A 25,630-nucleotide genomic window follows, 5' to 3' on the forward strand; every position below is an offset into this window, starting at 1 on the left:
CGCTGACCGAGAATATGGGTTGCCCCAAGGGAATGCATTCAGGTATATGCAACTGAGGGCTTTTGCGAGGCAACAGGTGAGGGAATTCCCGCAGCTCCCGACACAAGAGGTGCAGGACAGAGTGATCTCAAGACATGGGTGGGGGATGGTAAGGTGTCAGATATATATAGGGAAATGAGGGACGAAGGGGAGACTATGGTAGATGAACTAAAAGGGAAATGGGAAGAAGAGCTGGGGGAGGAGATCGAGGAGGGGCTCTGGGCAGATGCCCTAAGCAGGGTAAACTCGTCGTCCTCGTGTGCCAGGCTAAGCCTGATTCAGTTTAAGGTATTACACAGGGCACATATGACTGGAGCACGGCTCAGTAAATTTTTTGGGGTGGAGGATAGGTGTGCGAGGTGCTCGAGAAGCCCAGCGAATCATACCCATATGTTTTGGTCATGCCCGGCACTACAGGGGTTTTGGATGGGGGTGACAAAGGTGCTTTCAAAAGTAGTAGGAGTCCGGGTCGAACCAAGCTGGGGGTTGGCTATATTTGGGGTTGCACAAGAGCCGGGAGTGCAGGAGGCGAGAGAGGCCGATGTTTTGGCCTTTGCGTCCCTAGTAGCCCGGCGCAGGATATTGCTAATGTGGAAAGAAGCCAAGCCCCGGGGGTGGAGACCTGGATGTGGAGACCTGGATAAATGACATGGCGGGGTTTATAAAGCTAGAGCGGATTAAGTTCGTCCTAAGGGGGTCGGCTCAAGGGTTCACCAGGCGGTGGCAACCGTTCGTCGAATACCTCGCAGAAAGATAGACGGAATGGGAAAAAGAAGGCAGCAGCAGCAGCCCAGGATCGGGGGGGGGGGTGGGGTGGGGGGGGGGGTGGGGGGGGGGTGGGAGGGGTGGGGTGGGGGGGTGGGGGGGGGGTGGGAGGGGTGGGGGGGGTGGGGGGGGTGGGGGGGGGTGGGAGGGGTGGGGGTGGGGGGGGTGGTGGGGGGTGGGAGGGGTGGGGGTGGGGGGGGGTGGGGGGGGTGGGGGGGGGGGTGGTGGGGTGGGGGGGGTGGTGGGGTGGGGGGGGGGGGTGGTGGGGTGGGGGTGGTGGGGTGGGGGGGGGGGGAGGAGGAACCAGAAGGACTCTCAGGGTTGTTCATATATACTGTATAGTATGTATAGGTCGTTGCTACAGATAATTATATATTGGACTGTTTAAATTATATTTTTGGAGAGTGTTACTTGTGACAAGGCAGTTGCCAATTAGGGCTAGTTTTCATTTTTGTTATTTATTATTTATTCATTTATTGTTTATAAAATAGGTCATTGTTATTTGTGTTGTTATAATATTGTGTAAAGGATGCACAATGTACTGTGTTGGTTGACCAAAAATTTTCAATAAAATATTTAATAAAAAAAAAAATCTTGAGGCAATTGAGACGGCATTTTGGTTTGAGAAACATGTTGGTGCTAGCCCCTATTTATGGAAACCACCAATTCACCCTGGCACGGTTGGATAAAGGGGGGTTGAGACAGGTGAAAGATCTTCGAAGGATTGAGGGAGAAAGACAAAATGCAGAGGGAGGAGAAATTTAAATATCTACAAATTTGGTGAAAAAGGAGTTGTCCTCTTTTCCTCGACTACCAGATAACAACCTGCTTGACAAATTGTTCTTGCCAGATATGTTGGGGGATTGAAGAGTTACTAACATTTATAGATGGCTAATGGACACAAAGAAACCACCACTTGAGATGAAATAAAAGTAGGAGGAAGAGTTGAAATGGGGGGGGGATGGAGTGAAATTATGCACAGGGTCAATACTACATTTTATGTGCTAGGATGAGCTTGGTGCAATTCAAGATAGTATATAGGGCCCATCTGACAAAGAAAAGAATGAGCAGGTTCTTCAGAGGTAGAAGATAAATATGAGAGGTGTAAAGGAGGAACCAGCTAACCATATCCACATGTTGTGGTCATGTCCCCAATTAGTGTGTTCAGTACTTTTTAAACCTCAAAATCTACAACATGGGCTGTATCGGAACTGGAATTTGGTACAGTGTACTGGTGAACATATGGCGTGCTTTAACATTGGGAAAACACATGCCAGCTTCTAGATTTGCCCTACCTAACTTTAATTTTTTGGAAGATTATTTTAACCTTAAAACACCTGGTTTTGACAGGCTGCTGGAAGTGATAGTAGTCATATTAATTATGACAGTGGTTTGGCCAAATTAAAATCTACATTCAAGTTGACTTATTTGGTTTCTCTAGAGTACCAGGATGAATTCTTACCATTTTGCTGCTTATGTTGATAACTATTCAACAGATTCTTACATGTTACTGTTTGTTATAGGTTTACATGTGCATCTAAACAAGAGTGGAGCAATTAACAAGTTGGAAGAGTTTGTGCCTCCAGTAAGTAAAGAGCATTAAAAAAAGGTTCCTCTTCTCTCTCTGCCAAATTTTCTCTCAAAAGTCTGAACATTCTCTATCCTTTAGTTTACAATGTTATTTATGTTAGGTGTCAAGAGATTTGCTGTTAAATAATTGAAAATGCAGCCTGGCACTTTATTTTCCCAACTTGTTGGTGTACTGTTTTGTTTTTAAATATGTAATTTTTTGTGTTCCCATAATGCGAAAAGTGACGAGTGATTTAGTACAGCAGTGAAATCTCCAGTTTGTTCAAATCAACCAGATTGTCAAATGGCCTCTGTCTGTTCTCTATGATTCTATGCTACATATATATGTTTCATGCCTATAAAAGTTCTACATTTAATCATTATTAAAGCTTTGGATTTGGAGTGTGTTTATTTTTGAAAATCTTGCCTAAAGCATGAAGGCGTACAGTTTTTGTGTCCCGACTCTCTCTCTCTCTCTCTCTCTCTCTCTCTCTCTCTCTCTCTCTCTCTCTTCCCCCCCCCCCTCCCATTGCTCCTTCCTGAAATGTCACTATAGAAATTGAAAACAAACAAATCTGCACCATGGTCTCAAAGTTTTTTGAGTTGCATAAAAGATTACACCTATGTTTTGAAATGTTAGAGTTACGTTTTTTTAATCCTAGTTTTGAGTAAATAAGGTACAGTATTCACTAAAAAGTGGAAAGAAAATACAGCTACTTAAACATGGAAGCATTTAAATTTACACATTGCTGATGCTATCATAGAATTCATACAGTGCAGAAAGAGGCCCATTCGAGTCTCCATCAATCCTCTGAAAGAGCAACCTACCTAGGCCCGCTCCCCTGTCCCACCCCCATAACCCCACCTAACCTTTGGATGCCTAGAGGCAATTTAGCATGGTCAATCTGCCTCACCTTCACATCTTTGGACTGTGGTGGGAAACCCACCCAGACACGAGGAGAATGTGCAAACTCCACATAGTCACCCAAGTTTGGAATCGACCCCGGGTCCCTGATGCTCTGAGGCAGCAGTCTTAAACACTGGTACCGCCCCTGTGATGTTTGTTGATTGTTTAGAGTAACAAAATGGTGTCACATTAAGCAGTAATTGTACCTTGTAATATATTCTTGAACTATACTAACCACATACTATTCTGTAATTATTACAGTCAGAGTTTCAAGTAGAAAAATTGATGGACTACCCATTGCGCTGCTTAGTGCTGCTGTCTCAGGTCTCGGCTGATATGTGGAGAAGAAATGGATTTTCCTTAGTAAATCAGGTACTATGGACATGTTGATTTTACGTTTATGTGTGAAAAGTCTTCTGACCTTTGAATGGTGAATCCTCTTTACAAAAGAAAATGAATTGGCTGAATATGGGTTCATATTTATTATCTCTTGCCCTGCTCCGTTTCTGATCTCTGCAGTTTTTCCAAAAGGAATCAAATCATTTGGCAGACAGGAAATGGAAACAAAGAATGAAGAGGGAAGAGTCAGTTTTAATTGGTTTGAGATGCACAACTCATGGAAACCTGAGAATGAGGAATCCGCCCTTGGGAGTGGGCAATGAAGTGGCAAATGAAATACAATGTGGAAAAGTGTGAGGTTATGCACTTTGGAAGGAGGAATCTAGGCATAGACTATTTTCTAAATGGGGAAATGCTTCGGAAAGCAGAAGCACAAAGGGACTTGGTAGTCCTTGTTCACAATTCTCTTGAGGTTAATGTGCAGGTTCAGTCGGCAATTAAGAAGGCAAATGCAATGTTAGCATTCATGTCAAGAGGGCTAGAATACAAGACCAGGGATGTACTTCTGAGGCTGTACAAGACTCCGGTCAGACCCCATTTGGAGTATTGTGAGCAGTTTTGGGCCCCATATCTAAGGAAGGATGTGCTGGCCTTGGAAAGGGTCCAGAGGAGGTTCAAAAGAATGATCCCTGGAATGAAGAACTTGTCGTATGAGGAACGTTTGAAGACTCTGGGTCTGTACTCGTTGGAGTTTAGAAGGATGCAAGGGGATCTTATTGAAACGTACAAGATACTGCGAGGCCTGGATAGAGTGGATGTGGAGAGGATATTTCCACTTGTAGGAAAAACTAGAACCAGAGGACACCATCTCAGATTAAAGGGACGATCCTTTAAAACAGCGATGAGGAGGAATTTCTTCAGCCAGAGGGTGGTGAGTCTGTGGAATTCTTTGCCGCACAAGGCTGTGGAGGCAATTCACTGAGTGTCTTTAAGACAGAGATAGATAGGCTCTTGATTAATAAGGGGATCAGGGGGTTATGGGGAAAAGGCAGGAGAATGGGGATGAGAAAATATCAGCCATGATTGAATGGTGGAGCAGACTCGATGGGCCATGTGGCCTAATTCTGCTCCTATGTCTAATGGTCTTATGGTGTCACAGCTTAGCCAGTCGGAACTCTGGGGATTATTTTTGGCACAGTTGGATCAGAGTTGTCAAAAATGGGAGGATTATGGATCCTGAACAAAATGGGTACATAGATTTACTAAACCCAAATTTTATCAAATCAATAAGATTTAAATTGGCATTTGGATTCATTTAACATATTTTATAATGTAAAGTTAATCTAGTATTGAGGGTGTTCGCAAGTCATTCATAAATATGTTGTCTTATTTGATCATTTACCTGTAATTCCATTAATTTCTGCATCTGATAAAAAGTAATCTGTTTAGAGTCGTTCTAATTGATTCACTTGATTGCTTTTTGTTGCTGTTAAATGGATACTGGAATTAATGGCAAGGTGGTAACTTTATTCCTTTATTTTTCTTTTAAGGTGTTTTGTTACCGAAATGTAAAATGGAGGGAAGAAATGTTTGACAAAGACATAATCATGTTACAGGTATGGTTGTCACATTTTAAAATCTATTTGTGAAAATTTAATTTATTCAATAGCAGTTGCCATGTTGAACAAACACACCAGTTTGAGGTAGCTTAGTGTTGTTACATTTCAGAAATACATCAATGGAATTCAGTACCAGGGATTCCTGGCACAATCAACCAACTCCATTATCTTTTTTAATTGGTTAAATGACTTGAAAAGTAATGAACAACACTGGACCATTTGGCTAAGGGAAAAGGATCAAAACGCCTCCTGACAATGTAATTTGCATAATGCAGAACAGAATATAGAATTATTGATTGTTACAGTACAGAAGAGGTCATTTAATCTAGCAAGCCTGTGCCAGCTCTTTGAAAGAGCTATCCAATTGGTCCCACTTCTTGCCCTTTCCTCATAGCCCTACAATATATTTCCCCTTCAAGTATAAAGCCGATTCCTTTTTGAAAGTTAGAATTAAATCTTCCACCAACCTCAGTAAGTGCAATCCAGATTGGAACAACTTGCCTGCATTGTCTTCTAGAGTAGCATACTTCCATGGAATATTTGTGTGGAGGTGTCCTGAAAGTTAATTTAATAATTTGCAAAATCTTCCCATTTTCACCAATTGGGAATTGTCAAGAGAGAATTCCGCTGTTTGTCAATTGGATTTCCCATTGAAGCCATTCCAAGCTGCCAAGAAACCTGCAGATGGGGGTGCGCTTCCAGCAGGAAAATAGAATCCCATTCTCCAGCTGTTAGGTTTTAAAAATTTAATCCAATGACATTATATCAATTTCTTATTGCACATAGTCCATGGTGATAAATGAGTGAAAATAGCCGCTCAGGCTATAGCCGCCCAAGCTGTAAAACGGTTAACAAAGTAAGTTCATCCTTCTCTTGTGTCATGGAGTGGACATGCTGCTGTAGAATCTGTTAATTGTTTTAGGGTGTTGAGTGAAGGAAGGTGGATATCCATGGTATCTGGGCCTTTGTAACTAGATAATTGTTTAAAGGTTGCAAGTATCGTTGAGTATTGTCTTCAAAAACGACATTAAAAAGAAATCTTATACAAGTTGAATTTTTAAAAATTGAATGAGGAATAATTTAGGTTCATTTATACTCATTTTAAGAATCTGTTTACTTCAGGGGCATAAAATAAGGGTGGTGTTGAGCTGCTGCTTTTGCATTATTGAGAGTGTGGTTTACTTCAGAATCTGTTCTCAACCTGATTGCCAAAATGGGGTTATCGCACCACTTGGATTTGATGCAATTCTGGTGTAGCTGGTTTGAGAAAGTATTGTGTTAACTGTCGCACCTCTTGCTAATTTATACACTGAACCAGGGATTATTTGTCAATACAGGTTGAGCATCCCTTATCCAAAATTCCCAAAACTGAGAAATTCCAAAATCCACACTTTTTTTCCGAGCGCTGACGTGACATCACGAGTGGGAAATCCCACAAGGCTCCTGGGCGATGAGCAGTTCCCAATGCGTGCCGCACACATTAGTTCCTAATGTTCCATCCCGCCTGTGCAGTTCCCAACACGCACCGAGCATGCGCAGTTCCCAATGCGCGGAGCACATGCAAAATTTCCAACACGCCGCACATGCGCAGTGTATTCCGAAATCTGAAAAATTCCAAAATCTGATGCACATTCGGCCCCAAGCATTTCTGATAAGGGATTTTCAACCTGCATTTTGATAAAATATATTCTTGCTCAATTGCACTTTGAGTGCCATTCCCAACCCAACAATGTAACAGAATTCCCAGGTAACTACTGTAATCTGCTTCTATTCATTGTTACTGATCCTGGTACATAAATTTAAACTACCTTTGTATTGTAGATTGCTGCTTCGATCATGGATCCAAATCAATTCCTGATGTTTGTATTGACCAGATTTGAGCTGTTTGAAGTTTTTTCTAAGTCTCCAGTTCCAAGAAATAAGGTAAAATCCAAGTGTTCTATTTTATGGCTATACATATGGTCTAGCTTTGAATCAGGTCTTCACAAAGTTATTAACTCTCAGTTGGTCTTTGTAGCCAAGGGTTTTATTAAGTTTACTTCTTGCTTTGCTCTTGCACATCAGTGTTAGGACTTTGAGTTGAGGGCCATAACCCCTGAGTTTGTTTGTGTATATACATTTTTATTTTTAAAATAAAATTGAAGTATCAAAATATTTTCTTTTCCAGTTAAGGGGCAATTTAACATCGCCAATTCACCTACCCTCCACATCTTTGGGTTGTGCTACATCCTCACCCTTTTTAAGCCACTATTCCATTGTTGCCACTGCATCATATTCCCATGTCACTATTTGTGCTTGTAGCTCTCCAAGTATATTCACTATGCTTTGTAAATTTGCAGAATTGCATTCTGAAACTCTTTGTATTCCTCGTAGCCCCTCTTAGTTTACTCATATCTAAAATGGTATTACTTTCTTCTCTAGTATTATCTAAAACTCTCACTCCTTTATGCACCATATTTCTCTCTCCTACTTTTTGTTGGTTCCTGTTCCTCTGCCAATTTAGTTTAAACCTTCTCTAATGTCATGGTAAACCTTGCTGCAAAAGCATTGGTGCCAGTCTTGTTGGGGTGTAAACCATCCCATTTGATATGTGCCTCCTGCCCCAGAACTGGTCCCAGTGTCCCAAAAATATGAAGAGGAAGAAGAAAGAAGACACCGATTGAGTCATACTTGAAGTGAGCATCTAATTAGAAAGTTTACAAATGGTTGACCTGCTACCTTCAGAGGCAGAAGGTGTCTCCAATGCAGTAATGTCCCAAATGAAGCATGATACATTTTTAACTCCTTTGAATTATTTGCAATTTTCTCATTAGAGTGGCAAAAGTACTGCATTTAAAATAATTGAAGGAAACCAGCTTTAACTTTTATTTCCTGGTCTGTTTAATGAGATACATGCACTTCTGTATTGCAGGATGTAATTCAGCAGACCAATGTCCTAATAGAGGAATTTCTGCACCACATCATTATGGTGGTTGGTAAGGCTTCATTTTATTAATTGAAAGATCGATATAATGTGTAGGACTGTACGCATGCAACAAAAATTTTAATTTAACAATCCAATTCCATGAGGTGTCAGACGATGCACCAAAGTGATTTTAGCTGCACAAGTCAGGACAAATGTTGTTGGAATAGTTGTTATATGCCCAATTGAATTAATGTCCTATTGATACTTCCAATTTAACAACTTGTTCAAGTTTGTCCACAAATGCATCCAAGGAAAATGAAACAAACCAAAACTATGTTCATTTTTAGAAAAAGAAAGGGGAGAGCCACAGACTTGGTAACAAAGGAGAGTAACATAGAAAGGAACAGGAATGGGAGAGAGTTTTTAAAAAAACTAAGAGAAAATAACAGAGAAAAACACAGTCACAGACAGCAATGGGTTTGAAGACAGAGTAACCCTAATAGAGTAATGCCGAAAGGCCAAAAAAATACACATATTTTGCATCCTTAATTTGGTAAAGTCTCACAAGAACAGGAGTTAACAGGATTGAAAAGTAGTGAGCCGGAATAGAGTAACCACAGACCGAATCTTTTCAAGAGGGCTCTCAAACTGCCCTGCTTCCTCCATAGTGGGCATGCAAGCCACAATGGAATTGAAATCTTTCCCCAATCTGTATATCATCTTCATCTGAAGAATCTAATTGGATTTTTTGTGGAGACATTTGAACAGTTCTGTGCCAAAGATGATAGAGCAGCACAGTGATTAGAACTGTTGTCTCGCGGCGCCAGGGCCCCTGGATTTGATTCTGGCCTTGGATGACTGATTGTGTGGAGTTTGCACATTTGATGACTGATTGTGTGGAGTTTGCACATTCTCCCCGTGTCTGCATGAGTTTCCTCCGGGTGCTCCAGTTTCCTCCCACTGTCCAAAGATGTGCAGGTTAGGTGGATTGGCCATGCTAAATTACCCCTTGGTGTCCAGGGATGTGCAGGTCAGGTGGGGTTACAGAGATAGGGTGGGTGAGTGTGCAGAGGTAGGGTGCTGTTTAGGAGGGTTGGTGCAGACTCGATGGGCCAAATGGCCTTCGCACTAGAGAAATTCTGTGGATCTAAAATAAGAGCATCGATTATGAGTCAACTTTGTGACACATGCTTCCGGTGGCGGCTATGAAGGAGTAAGTCGCACATTTGGTGGCTCCCGCTCTGGTCGGACTTTTGGACCTATCCCCCGTTTTTCTACTGGACTTGAATTGTAAAACGGATGTTATTGGCAATTGTTTACTGAATTCCCACTTCGGTGCATGGAGAGAAGGACTAGAAGTTTTAAGGGCAGAAACAAAAAGATAGAGAAGGCTTGGGCTGTAACTGCAACAGAAGACAGCATGGCGGAGGTTCGGACCTCTCTCTTGTCGACCCAGCAGTCGATGGAGAAGCTGATGCAAGTCATTCAGGAAAGCTTTGCTACACAGAAATGGGACTGCTTGGACCCGATAAGAGTCGATTGAGCGGTTGGAGCATAGATTGGACTCCCAGGATCAGGCGATCGAGAAGGTGGAGAAGGCGCTGGCTGAGCAGGAGGAGCATCAAACTGCGGTGGAACTGGAGGTGGGGATGCTGAGGGACCAGCAGAAGAAGCTCCTGGAGAAGGTGGAAGACCTAGAGAATAGGTCCCGTCGGCAGAACCTAAGAATCGTCGGGCTCCCGGAGGGGTCCGAAGGAACGGACGCTGGGGCATACATTGCAGACATGTTTGTGAAGCTGCTGGGGGATGGGGCATTCTCCTGGCCCTTGGAGGTAGACAGGGCTCACAGAGCACTCGTGAGGAAGCCGCGAATGGGAGCACCCCCCCCCCCCCCTCCCGCCCCCGAGGGCAATGGTGGTGAGATTCCACAGGTTCTCGGATAAGGAAAGCATTCTATAGTGGGCCAAGCAGACGTGGAGCTGTAAATGGGACAATAGCATCATGCGGGTTTACCAGGACCTGCGTGTAGAGGTGGCCAGGAGGAGAGCAGGCTTCAACCAGATCAGGTCGATCTTTTTTAAGAAAAAGGTGAAGTTTGGACTGTTATACCCAGCCCGTCTTTTGATCACGCATGAGGATCAGCACTTCTACTTCAAGTTGTCTGAGGACGCGTTGGACTTTGCGAAATAGAAAGGGCTGGTGATGGATTGAGAACTTTTGAACTTGGCTGCAACGTTCATGTTTTTGTTTTTGTTTCTCTTGTAAAAAGTTTCTCATTTTGCGTTTCATGGAAGATGTTTGTGATGCTGTTGGCATTGATTTGGAACTAGCGGTAGAGCTGAGTGAGTTAAGGTTTTCATTTGCACTGTTGGGGGATGGGAGTGTGCTTGTTTTGATCTTGGTGTTTTTCTGTTGGGCAATTGTGTGGGGATTGATTGATGTTGGAGTTTGTTTGTATTAGCCGGGAGGGAACAATAGGTGGGAGACTATCTGGCGCCAGGGATGAGAGGCCACCAAGCTAGCTGGGCGAGCTAGCTCTCGGAAGCGCGGGGGCGGGGGGGGGGGGGCGTATGTTTGGTTTAGTAAAGGGGTTGGGTTACAGGGTGTTGTTACTAGAGGGGGGGTTGGATGTTCTGCTGACGAGGGAGGGACTTGGGCTGAGGGGACAGAGAGGAGGTTGGGGGCAGAGGCTGCCTGGGTATGGACTGGTGGAGGCGCGGAGCACGGGCTGGAGGCTGGTCTAAAAAAGGGGATGGCTGATCGGCGGAGGGGGAGGGAAATGAGCCCCCCAACTAGGCTGATCATCTGGAATGTTCAAGAGTTGAATGGGCTGGTCAAAAGGGCACGTGTGTTCGCGCATCTTAGGGGATTGAAGGCGGACGTGGTAATGTTGCAGGAGACGCACCTTAGAGTAACGAACCAGGTTAGACTGAGGAAAAGCTGGGTCAGTCAGGTCTTTCACTCGGGACTAGATTCAAAGACTAGCGGGGTCGCGATCCTGATCAATAAGCGGGAGGTGTTTGAGACGGGTAGAATAGTCTCGGACGTGGGAGGGCGGTATATTATGGTCAGTGGGAAACTGGAGGGGGTGAAGGTGGTATTAGTGAATGTACATGCGCCAAATTGGGACGATGTAGAGTTTATAAAGATGCTGGGGAGGATACCGGACCTGGACTCGCACAGGTTGGTCATGGGAGGGGACTTCAACACAGTTATTGACCCTGGCTTGGACCGATCAAGCTCGAATACGGGCAGGGTGCCAGCAATGGCAAAGGAACTAAGAGGGTTCATAGAGCTGATTGGGGGGGGGGGGGGGGGGGGGGATCCTTGGAGATTTGGGCAGCCGAGGGTGAAGGAGTTCTCCTTCTACTCACACGTGCATAAAGTGTGCTCCCGGATTGATTCTTTATTTTGAGCAGGGCCTTGCTGGCTGGAGTGGTGGACACTGGGTACTCGGCTATTACAATCTCAGACCATGCTCTGCACTGGGTTGACCTGCAGGTTAGCAAAGACAGTAACCAGCGCCAGCACTGGAGGTTAGATGTGGGACTTTTGGTGGATGAAGGGGTGTGCGGTCGGCTGAGGAAATGTATTCAGAGCTACCTGCAGGTCAATGACACGGAGGAAATGTCTGCGGCGGTGGTGTGGGAGGCACTGAAGGCGGTGGTCAGAGGGGAGCTGATCTCAATCCGGGCCCATAGGGAGAAGGTGGACAGGGCAGAGACGACCGACTGGTAAAGGAGATACTACAGATTGATAGGTGGTATGCGAAGACTCCAGAGGCAGGGCTTTTAAGGGTACGGCGGAGGTTACAGACGGAGTTCAGCTTACTGACTACAGGGCGAGCGGTGGAGCAGCTGAGAAAGGCGAGGAGGGCGATCTATGAACATGGAGAGAAGGCCAGCAGAATGCTTGCACAGCAGCTTAGGAAGAGGGAGGCAGCTAGGGAGATGGGGAAAGTAAAGGATAGAGATGGGAACATGTTTGGTGATTCAGTCGGGGTGAATAAGGCGTTTAGGGATTTCTACAGCAGGCTGTACAGGTCGGAACCCCCTACGGGGCCGGAGGGGATGAGGCACTTGGAGGGGCTGAATTTCCCAAAGGTGGATGGGGAGCGGGTAGAAGGGCTTGGGGCCCCATTCGGGCTGGAAGTGATAGTGGAGGGCTTGAAGGCCATCCAGGCGGGAAAGCCCCCAGGTCCGGACGGGTACCCAGTGGAGTTTTATAAAACATTCTCAGGATATTGGGGCTGGTGTTGTTGAGGATGTTCAATGAGGCAAGGGAAAGAGGGGTGTTGCCCCCGATTATGTCACAGGCAATGATTCTTAAGCGGGACAAGAACCTGGAGCTGTGTGGGTCCTGCAGGCCGATCTCCCTGTTGAATGTAGATGCCAAGTTGCTGGCCAAAGTCTTGTCCTCCAGGATCAAGAATTGTGTTCCGGACATTATTGGGGTTTGTTAAGGGCAGGCAGTTGGTGGCCAATGTAAGAAGGCTGTTAAATGTGATCATGAAGGTAGGGAAGTGGAGGTCGTGATCGCAATGGATGCAGAAAAGGCTTTTGATCGGGTAGAATGGGACTATCTGTGAGAGATACTGGGGCAGTTCGGATTCAGGCGGGGCTTTATTGACTGGGTCAGGTTACTGTGTCATGCTCCTGTGGCAAGTGTACGGACGAATAGGATAACATCGGACTATTTTAGACTGCACCGGGGGACGAGACAGGGAAGCCCCCTCTCCCCACTGTTGATTGCGCTGGCTATAGAGCCATTGGCAATTGCTCTGAGAGCCTCGAGGGGCTGGAGAGGACTGGTCCAGAGGGTGCTGGAGCACAGGGTTTTGCTCTATGCGGATGACCTGCTTCTGTACGTTTCAGACCCAATAGAGGGGATGGAAGAAATCATGAGGACTCTAGGGGAATTTGGCTGGTTTACGGGGTATAAGCTTAATATGGGAAAGAGTGAGATGTTTGTGGTCCAGGCGAGGGGACATGAGTGGCGACTGGGAGAGCTGCCATTTGGGTTAGTAAAGGGAAGCTTTAGGTACCTAGGCATCCAAGTGGCACGGGAATGGGACCGGCTGCATAAATTGAATCTGGCCCGGCTGGTGGACCAAATGAAGGGCGATTTTCGGAGCTGGGACGTGCTTCCGTTGTCTCTGGCTAGGAGGGTGCAAACGGTGAAGATGACGGTCCTCCCGAGATTCCTATTTGTATTTCACTGTCTCCCCATCTTTATTCCGCGGTCCTTTTTTAAGCGTGTCAACAGAGTGATCACGGGCTTCGTCTGGGCGGGCAAGACCCGGCGAGTAAGGAAGGTAATGCTTGAGCGGAGTCGGGCAGAGGGCGGGCTGGGCGCTGCCAAATTTTTGCAACTATTACTGGGCGGCTAATATAGCCATGATCAGTAAGTGGGTGGTGGGGGATGGGTCGGCATGGGTGCGTATGGAGGCGGCTTCATGTAAGGGCAGCAGTTTGGGGGCGTTGGTAACTGCGCCTCTGCTGTTCCCGCTGGCACGGTACTCCACCAGTCCAGTGGTGGTGGCGGCCCTGAGAGTTTGGGGCCAGTGAAGGCGACATGTGGGAGCAGTGTGAGCATCGGTCTGGGCCCCAATCTGTGATAATCACCGGTTTGCCCCGGGGAGTATGGGCAGGGGTTTCTGGTTATGGCGGGGATTGAGGGGATCATAGAATCATAGAATTTACAGTGCAGAAGGAGGCCATTCGACCCATCGAGTCTGCACTGGCCCTTGGAAAGAACACCTTAAGTCCACACCTCCACCCTGGGATGGGGGATATGTTCATAAAGGGGAGCTTTCTGAGTTTGAGGGCGTTGGAGGAAAAGTTTGGGTTGGCGAGGGGAAACAAATTCAGGTATCTGCAGGTGCGGGACTTCCTTCGTAAACAGGTGTCAGCCTTCCCACTCCTACCGCTAAGGGAGATTCAGGACAGGGTAGTTTCCAGAGGGTGGGTAGGAGAAGGGAGCATCTCGGACATTTATAAGGAGCTTATGGGATCGGAGGAGACGCAGACCGAGGAGCTGAAGCGCAAGTGGGAGGAGGAGCTGGGAGGTGATATAGAGGATGGTCTATGGGCCGACGCGTTGAGTAGAGTCAACGCGTCCGCAACATGTGCCAGGCTCAGCCTTATACAATTTAAGGTTGTGCACCGGGCTCACGTGACAGTGGCCCGGATGAGCAGATTTTTTGGGGTGGAGGACAGGTGCACAAAATGCGCGGGAGGACCAGCGAACCATGTCCACGTGTTTTGGACATGTCCAAAGCTTAGGGGATTTTGGCAGTGGTTTGCGGATGCCATGCCCACGGTGTTGAAAACAAGGGTGGAGTTGGGTCCAGAGGTGGCAATTTTCGGGGTGTCAGAAGACTCTGGAATCCAGGAGGAGCAAGAGGCAGATGTTCTGGCCTCTGCTTCCCTGGTAGTCCGGAGATGGCTACTATTAGCATGGAGGGACTCAAAGCCCCCGAAGTCGGAGACCTCGCTATCGGACATGGCTCGCTTTCTATGTTTGGAGAAAATCAAGTTTGCCTTGAGAGGATCACTTTTAGGGTTCACCCGGAGGTGGCAACCGTTCGTTGACTCCTTTGCGGGAAATTAATCGGGGGGGGGGGGGGGGTTAGTTTAGATTAGAGTACGCGAGGCTTTTGCACTATGTTTATGGTTTCATGTACATTGTTTATTTTGTTGGTACTATACCAAAAATACCTCAATAAAATGTTTATTAAAAAAACCTTTGTGACACATTGGAAAGTGGAGGCAGGAAACACAAGAGTAGCGATAAAGAGAATGTTCTCTGATTAGCAGGATGTGACAACCAGTGTTCCCAGGCATCTATACTTGGGCCTCTCATCGTTTCACCATATATATCAATGACATGGATAAAGAAATTGGGAGTTGCACAGGAAGTTGCAAAGAGACATAGATAAATGACTTGATAAAACTGCCAGATGGGGTTCAATGTGGGGAAGTGTGGTGTCGTCCACTTTGGATCTGAGAAAGACAAATCAAAATATTTTCATGAAAAGAGACTCTGAGCTCTGTCTGGCAGTGCAGAGGAATTTGTATGTCCCGTGTAAACCAGTCACTAAAATCTAATACATACGTATAAAAACAATGCGAATGTTTAACTTTCTCTCATGGATGGTAATAAAAAGGGGAAGAAGCTATGCTTCAGATGTACACAGCCTTGGTCAGAGCCCATTTGGAGCATCATGTTCAGTTCTAGGTACTGAACCTCAAAGGATTTTTTGGCCCTGGAGAGAGTGCAGATTTACCAGAGTGATATTGGGGCTTAAAGGGTTAAATTATAGTAATTTTTGTATGGCAACAGTATCAAATGAGCAGTGGCGGATAAATGGGATGGAAGAATGCAGTTACTATGACATAACTGAATGATGGAAAAGACTCCAGGAGTTGAGTGACTGTCTGTTTCTATGTTCCCACACCTGATCAAAAGGAAAGCTAGTGACATCGAAACAAACCTGTTGGACTTTAACCTGGTGTTGTAAGACTTCTTACTGATCTTACCCCAGTCCAACTCCGGCATCTCCACTTCCTGATCAAAAGAGACACAGGATCTGCTTATGGCTTGACAGCACTGACCCTGAATCTGGTGCAGTCATAAAATCTGTAACGCATGGTGATTAGTGTAGTTTTCTTTAAAGTCTAGGTTTCAAATTTGAGTTATGGGTTGCTGTAATATTTTATTTTCCTTTTCAACAGTCACGTTTTATTAGATGCAATCTATGCCGACTTAACTTGTGTAAAAGAAACTTCCAAAGATGATTGAGGGAGAACTGCTAGCGTGTATAGCAAAAAAACGTTTATTGACATTCACAGTACTGGTTTCCAGCTGATGAAAGAAAGTGCCTGCTGTTTAACTAAAACACACAATTCTGTGGAACTAAATCAGATATGAATGATGATCTTGTTGAGAAATCTTTTTGTTAATTTCAGCCTTTTATCTGTTCTTTTAGCGGTCAATAAATCTAATGGATTTGTATTTACTTCTCAAGGGGAAAGGTATGTTCCTGGAGTGGGCCTTGTGAAGAAAGATGAAGTCACTTTGAGGGAGGTGATCCATTTACTTTGCATTGAACCAATGCCTCATAGTGAACTGGCAAAATCATTACCAGAAAATGTGAGTATTCCCACTTTGACGCAACATTTCATCAGTTTATTGGAACCTGAGGCAGGATAAATAAGGAAGTTAAGTTTCCCCATTTTGGGATGTCCCAAAGCCCTTTACCGCCAATGAAGCACTGCGTAATGGAGGAAACACTTTACTCACAGCAAAGTCCGAAAAACAGCATGTGATGATGAGCAGATAATTTGTTTGTGATTTTGGTTCGGTGATATGGCCAGGACATAGCAAACTCCTCTGCTCTTCATAGAATACATATAATCCATTCAGTGCAGAAGGAGGCCAATTGACACATCAATCTGCACCCTACCTTGGCTCAATCTCATCCCCATAACCCCATCTAACTTGCACATCTTTGGACTGTGGGAGGAAACTGGGGCACCCGGAGGAAACCCACGCAGACGAGGGGGGGGGGGGGGGGGGGGGGGAACATGCAAATACCACACAATGGATAGAAAACTGGTTGGCAGAGAGGAAACAAAGAGTAGGGATTAATGGTTCCTTTTCAAATTGGCAGGCAGTAACCAGTGGGGTACCCAGCTATTCACAATTTATATTAATGATTTGGATGAGGGAACAAAATGTAACATCTCAAAGTTTGCAGATGATACCAAATTAGGTGGGAGGGTGAATTGTGATGAGGATGCAGGGATCCTACAGCAAGATCTGGACAGGTTGGGCGAGTAGGCAAACCAATGGCAGATGCAGTATAATTTGGATAAGTGTGAGGTTATTCACTTTGGAAGCAAAAACAGGAAGGCAGATTACTACCTGAATGGTTGTAAATTGGGAGAGGGGAGTGTGCAGCGGGACCTGGGTGTCCTTGTGCACCCTTCGCTGAAGGTAAGCATGCAGGTGCACCAGGCGGTAAAGAAGGCTAATGGTATGTTGGCCTTCATTGCAAGAGGTTTCGAGTATAGAAGCAGGGATGTGTTGCTCAATTGTACAGGGCCTTGGTGAGGCCACACTTGGAGTATTGTGTGCAGTTTTCGTCTCCTTCTCTGAGGAAGGATGTTCTTGCCCTCGAGGGAGTTCAGTGAAGGTTTACCAGACTGATTCCAGGGATGGCGGAACTGTCCTATGAGGAGAGATTGACTCGGTTGGGATTGTTCTCACTGGAGTTCAGAAGAATGAGGTGGTATCTCATAGAGTCTTATAAAATTCTAACAGGACTAGACCGAGCAGATGCAGGGAAGATGTTACCAATGATGGGTGTGTCCAGAACCAGGGGTCACAGTCTGAGGATTCAGGGTAAACCATTTCGGACAGAGATAAGTAGACATTTCTTCACCCAAAGAGTGGTGAGCCTGTGGAATTCATTATCACAGGAAGTAGTTGATTCGAAAACTTTAAATATATTCAAGAGGCGGTTGGATATAGCACTTGGAGAGAATGGGATCAAAGGCTATGGGGAGAAAGCAGGTATTGGCTATTGAGTTGGATGATCAGCCATGATCGTGATAAATGGCGTAGCAGGCTCGAAGGGCCTATCTTCTATGTATCTATGCATGTAACCAGTCACCCAAGATCAGAATCGAACCCGGGTCCCTGGTGCTGAGGCAACCTTGCTAACCACAGTGCTGCCCATATTTCTCCAAGTATTGCTGTGGGATCTTCTCTGTCCATCTGAAAGAGTGGTAGCGGGCCTTGGTTCAATGATTCATCCGAAAGAGGATAATCCCGACAGTGCAAGACTCCCTCAGTACTGTACTGGAGTATCAGTCTAGATTTTTGTGCTCGAGTCACTGAAATGCACCTTGAATGCATGAACTCAAGCAAGTGTGCTGCCACTGATCCTACTGATCCAAGACTCTCATATGCGGGGCACAGTAAATAAGGCGTAGGAGCAGAAGTAGACCATTCAGCCCATCGGGTCTGCTTCATCATTCAATGAGATTATGACTGATATGATATGATAATCTCCCACTTCGCTTTCCTGCCTTATCCCCATAACCCTTGATTCCCTTCCTGATTAAAAATCTGTCTCTCTCAGCCTTGAACATATTTAACGTCCCAGCCTCTACAGCTCTCTGCGGTAAAGAATTCCACAGATTTACTGCCCTCTGAGAGAAGAAATTCCTCCTCATCTGTTTTAAATGGGCAACCTCTTGCTCTGGGATTATGCCCTCTGGTTTGACACCCTCCCACACACGGCAACAACCTCTCAAGCATTTACCCTATCAAGCCCCCTGAGAATCCTATTTTTCCTCAATAAGGTTATCTCTCGTTCTCCTAAACTCCAATGACTACAGGCCCAACCTACTTAACCTCCCTCATAAGAAAATCCCCCCATACCTGGGATCAACCTAGTGAACATTCTCTGGACTGACTCCAATGCCAGCATATCTTTCCTTAGATAAAGGGAACAAAACTGTTCATAGTATTCAAGATGTGGCCTAACTAGTGCTTTGTATAGTTTTAGCAAGACGCCCCTATTTTTATACTCCATTCCGTTTGAAATAAAGGCCAACATTCCATTTACCGTCCCAATTACTTGCTAAACTTGCATGCTAACTTTTTATGATTTATGTACAAGGACCCCCAAATCCCTCTGTGCTGCAGTTTTCTGCAGTCTTTCTCCATTTAAATAATATTCAGCTCCTTTATTCTTCCTACCAAAGTGCAGAACTTCACATTTGCCTACATTCTATTCTATCTGCCAAATTTTTGACCACTCCCCTAACCTGTCTATATTCCTCTGTAGACTCTGTGTTATCCTCACCATTTATCTTCTCATCTATTTTTGTGTCATGTGGAAACTTGGCAATAGTATGTTCACTTCCCTCGTCCAAGTCATTAATATATATTGTAAATGAATGTGGCCCCAGCACTGATCCCTGTGGCACTCCGCTAGTTACAGGTTGCCATCCTGAAAATGCCCCTCCTTTTCCCAACTCTGTCTTTCAGTTAGCCAATCCTCTATCCATGCTAATATGCTGCCCCCAACGCCATGGGCTCTTATTAAGTGGCCTTTCGTGCAGTACCTTATCAAATAATTTTTGGAAATCCAAAAAATTACATCCACTGGTTCCCCTTTACCTATCCTGTCATTACCACCTCAAAGAATTCTAATAAATTTGTCAGATGTGATTTCCCCTTCATGAAGCAATGCAGACTCTGCTTGATTATATTATGCATTTCTAAATGCTCTGAGATTACATCCTTTATAATGGACTCCTGTATCCCTATTTGAGATGATTGTAGAGTCACATTAGCAAATTTATTGTTCTTTCTGCAGCACACCATAAGCAGTGGTATCATTTCATGAACATTTAAAAATATAATCAAGGTGTAACAGTGCAGAACAGAAAGCACTATGAAATTAGAACAATCTATGCATTAATATAGTTAATACATAAAATACATGAAATTTTAATTTCCAAGCAGAGTGTCATGGTGTGCAATTCATTCCTTGTTTGTAACCTCAAGCTCATGAGTTGCCTGGCAAGCCCTGCACCTCTGTGTTCTAGTTTACACCCTTTTTAATCCTATATTATCCATCCATCGAATTACATAAAATGGACAGCAGAGGAACAGGTCATTAGACTGATTTTAAAATAATAATTTAGAGTATCCAATTTCTTTTTCAATTAAGGGGCGTGGCCAATTCTCCTACCCTGCACATCTTTTTGGGTTGTAGGGGTATGGCCCACGCAGACACGGGGAAAATGTGCAAACTCCACATGGACAGTGACCCGGGGCTGGGATCGAACCTGGGACCTCGGTGCCGTGAGGCAGCAGTGCTAACCACTGCGTTACCGTGCTGTCCCGTCTTTAGACTAAATGAGTCTATGCTGGTTTTTATGTTCCACACAGGCCATCTCCTAATCGCTTTCTTATAACCCTATTGGCATAACCAGGGTTTTGAGCAGCCATTCTAAAGCAACATTGCCACAGGTAATGCCAAGTGTGTACTTATTTGGCAAAAACTTGCATTTATGAAGTATCCCTCAGGAAGATTAGTATAGAGAACCAAAGGCAAGGTCAAAAGGGAGGGTTTTGTGAAGGCTTTGAAAGTAGTTAGGTGGAAAACCAGTTAGAGAGTTCCAGAAGGGGCACACCTATGTACTCTGGTTACATACCTTCCTGCTAATGACAACAGTATCTCGCTATTTACTACATTAAAACCTCATATAATATGGAATATTTAATTAAATCTCCTATCCCAGACTCTCTAAATAGCTGTATTCCATCGTCCCTGGTACAATCCTGGTAAATCCCCTCTGTAGTAGTTACATGAGCTACTGCGGAGTGGATGGAACAAGGGTGGTGCATTTCAGTGTTTAGGAAAGAGAGGAAACAATTTGGTATGATGACAATCGGGGTCTGAACGATGAAGCGATTTCAAACAAGAATTTTGTCATTAATTCACTGGGCCATAGGGAGCCAGGGGAGATTGATGAGGATGGGAGGGGTAATCAGACTGTGAGAGAAGATGCAGAACTTAATTTTCAGAAATTGTATATCTTGATGTACTGTAGGTCACTGATGCAAAATGTGTTTTCTTGGAATGGTTTCTGCTCGTACATCTCACAGTACAGGAAGGAAATCAATGTATAAATATGGTTTTCTTTTAAATTCATTTCATAGTTTTCTCAGCCAGATTTACAGTTTCCCACAACTTTTCCTGCTCCATGGTGTTGGTAGTCTGCTTTCTCACAGTACTCCGGGAGGAAGGTCCCTTTTTAAAGAAAAAGTTGCACACCTGCAAATTTTCATCCACCCAACCTCTGATCTGGTTCCCTAAGCAGCTGTGGGATCCTAGAATTATACGGACAGAAGGAAACATTAACCCATCATACCTCTGTAAGCTCATGCAAAGAACTTTCCAGTTAGTTCCAATTCCCTTTTCAAAGTTGCTCTTGAATCAGCTTCCACTGCCATGTCAAACAATGCATTCCAGATCAGAGCAACTTGCGACATTACAAAAAAATGATGATCTCCCCTGGTTTTTTTGCCAATTATTTAAAATCATTGTTCTCTAATTTCCTAGCTTCCTGGCAATGTAACTATTTCCCAATTTACTCTGTCAAAACCCATATAATGCATCTTGTTCCTCTAGACTCTCCACATAAGTGTATTTCATTATCCCTGGTACTATTCTGATAAATCTCCTCTGCACCCTCTCCAAGGCCTTGATGCCTTTCTTACAGTATAGTGGCCAGAACTCCAGCTGATGCCTAAACAGTGATCATTAATGGATTAAAATAACTCCTGAGGCAAAATTGACGTTGTTCCAGCTAATTTTGATTTAGAGTACATAGAAGAAAGGTTAGTGATGAGCAGTTGTGGTAATTTTGTGTATTTAAAAAAAACAGACTTGACCTCCTCTTCAGAAGAATGGCCTTTCTGTTTTAGCAATTAGCCCCACTATTTAAGATGGAACTTTCAGCCAACTTGGCCTTGGTCTCTGCAACTGTCTCCCCAAGCCCCCTCTGCTTGAATGTAACCTTCCATTTTTAAAAATAGTTTCAAAACTCACCTCTTCAAGCAAGCTTCCAGTCACTCCATCTTGCCCTTCATTTTAAAAAAAAGTATTTTTATTAAGGTTTTGCAGAATTTTTCATAATAAAACAGTAGTAACAATCATCATAAAACAAACTAGAGTGAATATTAACATAGTGTAAAAAGGACTTCTGGTTGCGGCTATGCGGAGCTGAGCCGCACGATTCGGCAGCTCCCGCTACCACGGACTTTCGGGCTCGTTAGAAGAGCCCCAACGGAACTTTTTTTGATACCAACCCGTGGGGAAGGTAAGAGGGAGGTCCCCCTCCAACTTTTATGAAACGGACTCGAAGTGTAACGGCCACAAAAATGGCATTGGAGCAACGGGAAAAACCGGGGAAAAAAGACAAAATGGCGGCGGCCAGAGACAAAGAGGAGCTGCAGGAGTTTATCAAGCACTGCTTCGAGGAGCAGCGCGAGGAGATGCGTAAGGAAATGCTGGCGCCTATGCTTTCGGCAATCGAAGGACTAGGGATCACCCAGAAGGCCCACGAGGTTCAGATCCAGGAGGTACAAAAAAGAGTTGGTCAGAACGAGGACGAGATCTCGGGCCTGGTGGTGAGAGTGGAGCAGAACGAGGCGCTACACAGGAGGTGGGCGGGAAGACTCAAAGACCTGGAGAACAGGTCGAGGAGAAAGAATCTGCGGATCCTGGGTCTCCCTGAAGGAGCGGAGGGGGCCGATGCCGGGGCATACGTGAGCACGATGCTCAGGGCGATGATGGGCAAGGAGGCCCCTTCGAGGCCGCTGGAGTTGGACGGGGCACACCGGGTGCTGGCGAGGAGGCCCCGGGCAAATGAGCCGCTAAAGGCGATGGTTGTGAGGTTTCAAACTACTTTGAAACGCCTGAAGAGGCGTGGACATTTGTACAAACCAAAAAGTTGGACTCTAACTGAGGGTTTGTGAGGGTGGTGGGGATATTTGAGGTTTGATGTGTGATGGTTGTTGTATATAGGGGGCCAATCACAATCACGCGCAGGAAATGTTTCATGGGCTGGGGGAGAGAGACCAGGCCGCGACAGGAGCTGCGCCAGAGGGGGCGGAGCGGGCTTTGGAAAGCGCGGTGTTTTTTGTTTTTCCCGCGCGCGGGAAGAAAGGTGGGAGGGGGAACTCCCACACGGGGAGGTCAATGAGATAGCGGGGGTAGCCAGGGTCAGCAGGTGTCAGCTGACTTACGGGAGTGACATGGGGGGAGCAAAAAAGCTAGACGGGTCTAGCGGGGTGGGGTGGGGGGGGGGGGGGGGGGCGGGAGGGTTGCTGCTGCACTGGCCGAAAGGGAATGGGACATAGAAGAGGTGGTCGGGATGTGGGTCCCCCGTCTGGGGGACTGGAGAGTGAGGGAGGCGTGGACACGGGACTGGCCCAGAAAAGGAGATGGCTAGTCGGCAGGGGGGGGGGGCGGGGTGAGAGCCCCTCCAATCCGGCTGATAACGTGGAATGTAAGGGGCCTGAATGGGCCGGTGAAGAGGGCTCGAGTGTTCGCGCACTTAATGGGACTGAAGGCGGGCGTGGCCATGCTCCAAGAGACACATCTGAAGGTGGCGGACCAGGTCAGGTTAAGAAGGGGTTGGGTAGGACAGATATTCCACTCGGGACTGGACGCGAAGAATAGAGGGGTGGCAATATTGGTGGGAAAACGGGTGTTATTTGAGGCCAAGACTATTGTAGTGGACAATGGAGGGCAATATGTAATGGCGAGTGGTAGGTTGCAAGGGACGCGGGTGGCGTTGGTAAACGTATACGCCCCGAACTGGGATGATGCAGGATTCATAAAGCGCATGTTGGGGCGCATTCCGGACCTGGAGATAGGAGGCCTGATAATGGGAGGGGACTTCAATACAGTGTTGGATCCAGCACTGGACCGCTCCAAATCAAGGACTGGAAAGAGGCCGGCAGCGGCCCAGGTACTTAGGGGGTTTATGGATCAGATGGGGGGAGTGGACCCATGGCGGTTTGCAAGGCCGCAGGCCAGGGAATTTTCTTTCTTCTCCCATGTACACAAAGCCTACTCCCGGATAGATTTTTTTGTTCTGGGCAGGGCTCTCATCCCGAGGGTGGAGGGGACGGAGTATTCGGCCATAGCCGTTTCGGACCATGTCCCGCACTGAGTGGAACTGGCGCTGGGATAGGAGAGGGACCAACGCCCGCTGTGGCGGCTGGATGTGGGACTGCTGGCGGACGAGGTGGTGTGTGGGAAGGTGAGGGGATGTATCGAAAGGTACTTGGAGGCCAACGACAACGGGGAGGTGCGGGTGGGGGTGGTATGGGAGGCGTTGAAGGCGGTGATCAGGGGAGAGCTAATCTCCATTAGGGCTCATAGGGAGAAGACCGAGGGCATGGAAAGGGAGAGGTTAGTGGGGGAGATTTTGAGAGTGGACAGGAGATACGCAGAGGCCCTGGAGGAAAGAGTACTTGGGGAAAGACGACGGCTCCAGACGGAGTTTGACCTGTTGACCACAGGGAAGGCGGAGGCACAGTGGAGGAAAGCGCAGGGGGCGATCTACGAGTATGGGGAAAAGGCTAGTCGGATGCTGGCACACCAGCTCCGTAAGAGGATGGCAATAGGGGGAGTCAAGGATGGAAGGGGAGCCACGGTTCGGAGTGCGACGAAAATAAACAAGGTATTTAAGGCCTTCTATGAAGAGCTGTACAGATCCCAGCCCCCAGCAGGGGAAGAGGGGATGAGACGATTCCTAGACCAACTGAGATTCCCGAGGGTAGAAGAGCAGGAGGTGGCTGGCTTGGGGCACCAATTGGGTTGGAGGAGCTGAGCAAGGGTTAGGAGAGTATGCAGGCAGGGAAGGCCCCGGAACCGGACGGGTTCCCGGTGGAGTTCTACGGGAAGTATGCAGACATGTTGGCCCCGTTACTAGTGAGGACCTTTAACGAGGCAAGAGAGGAGGGGACCCTGCCCCCGACAATGTCAGAAGCGACAATTTCTTTGATCTTAAAGCGGGACAAGGACCCACTGCGATGTGGATCGTACAGGCCGATCTCGCTCCTCAATGTGGATGCAAAGTTGCTGGCAAAAATGCTGGCCACGAGGATCGAGGACTGTGTCCCGGGGGTGATCCATGAAGACCAGACGGGATTTGTAAAGGGCAGGCAATTAAACACCAACGTGCGGTGGCTTTTAAACGTGATAATGATGCCATCGGAGGAGGGACAGGCGGAGATAGTGGCAGCTATGGACGCGGAGAAGGCCTTTGACCGAGTAGAGTGGGAGTACCTCTGGGAGGCGCTGCGTAGGTTTGGGTTCGGGGGAGGGTTTATTAGTCGGGTTAAGCTCCTTTACAGAGCCCCGGTGGCGAGTGTAGTGACGAACCGGCGGAGGTCGGAGTACTTTCGACTGTACCGAGGGACGAGACAGGGGTGCCACCTGTCCCCCCTGTTGTTCGCATTGGCGATCGAACCATTGGCCATGTCATTGAGGGAGTCTAATAAATGGAGGGGGGTGGTCCGAGGGGGAGAAGAGCATCGGGTGTCGCTATATGCCGATGACCTGTTGCTGTACGTGGCGGACCCAATGGATGGGGATGGTGGAGGTCATGCAGACTCTAAGGGAGTTTGTGGAGTTTTCGGGCTTTAAGCTCAATGTAGGGAAGAGTGAGCTCTTCGTATTACAGGCAGGGGACCAGGAAAGAGGGATAGGGGACCTACCGCTGAGGAGGGCGGAGGGGAGCTTTCGATATCTGGGGATCCAGATAGCCAGGAGTTGGGGGGGCCCTACATAAACTGAACCTGACGAGATTGGTGGAGCAAATGGAGGGGGACTTCAAAAGATGGGACATGTTACCGCTCTCGCTGGCGGGTAGAGTGCAGTCG

General features: G+C 46.4%; 1 protein-coding gene across 1 annotated transcript in view; it reads left to right on the top strand.

Annotated features, from left to right (window-relative positions):
* The window catches only part of ubr1 (ubiquitin protein ligase E3 component n-recognin 1), a 398,703-nt gene that overhangs the window by 154,726 nt on the left and 218,347 nt on the right, over positions 1–25,630 (top strand). Inside the window, exons 16-21 of the mRNA XM_072487581.1 lie at positions 2,328–2,389; positions 3,542–3,652; positions 5,170–5,235; positions 7,060–7,161; positions 8,150–8,213; positions 16,173–16,297. Of these exons, the coding sequence (XP_072343682.1) occupies positions 2,328–2,389; positions 3,542–3,652; positions 5,170–5,235; positions 7,060–7,161; positions 8,150–8,213; positions 16,173–16,297 (530 nt within the window). The remainder of the gene's footprint in view (positions 1–2,327; positions 2,390–3,541; positions 3,653–5,169; positions 5,236–7,059; positions 7,162–8,149; positions 8,214–16,172; positions 16,298–25,630) is intronic.

Source organism: Scyliorhinus torazame, chromosome 2, assembly GCF_047496885.1.
Source record: "Scyliorhinus torazame isolate Kashiwa2021f chromosome 2, sScyTor2.1, whole genome shotgun sequence".
NCBI classification, from domain to species: Eukaryota; Metazoa; Chordata; class Chondrichthyes; order Carcharhiniformes; family Scyliorhinidae; genus Scyliorhinus; species Scyliorhinus torazame.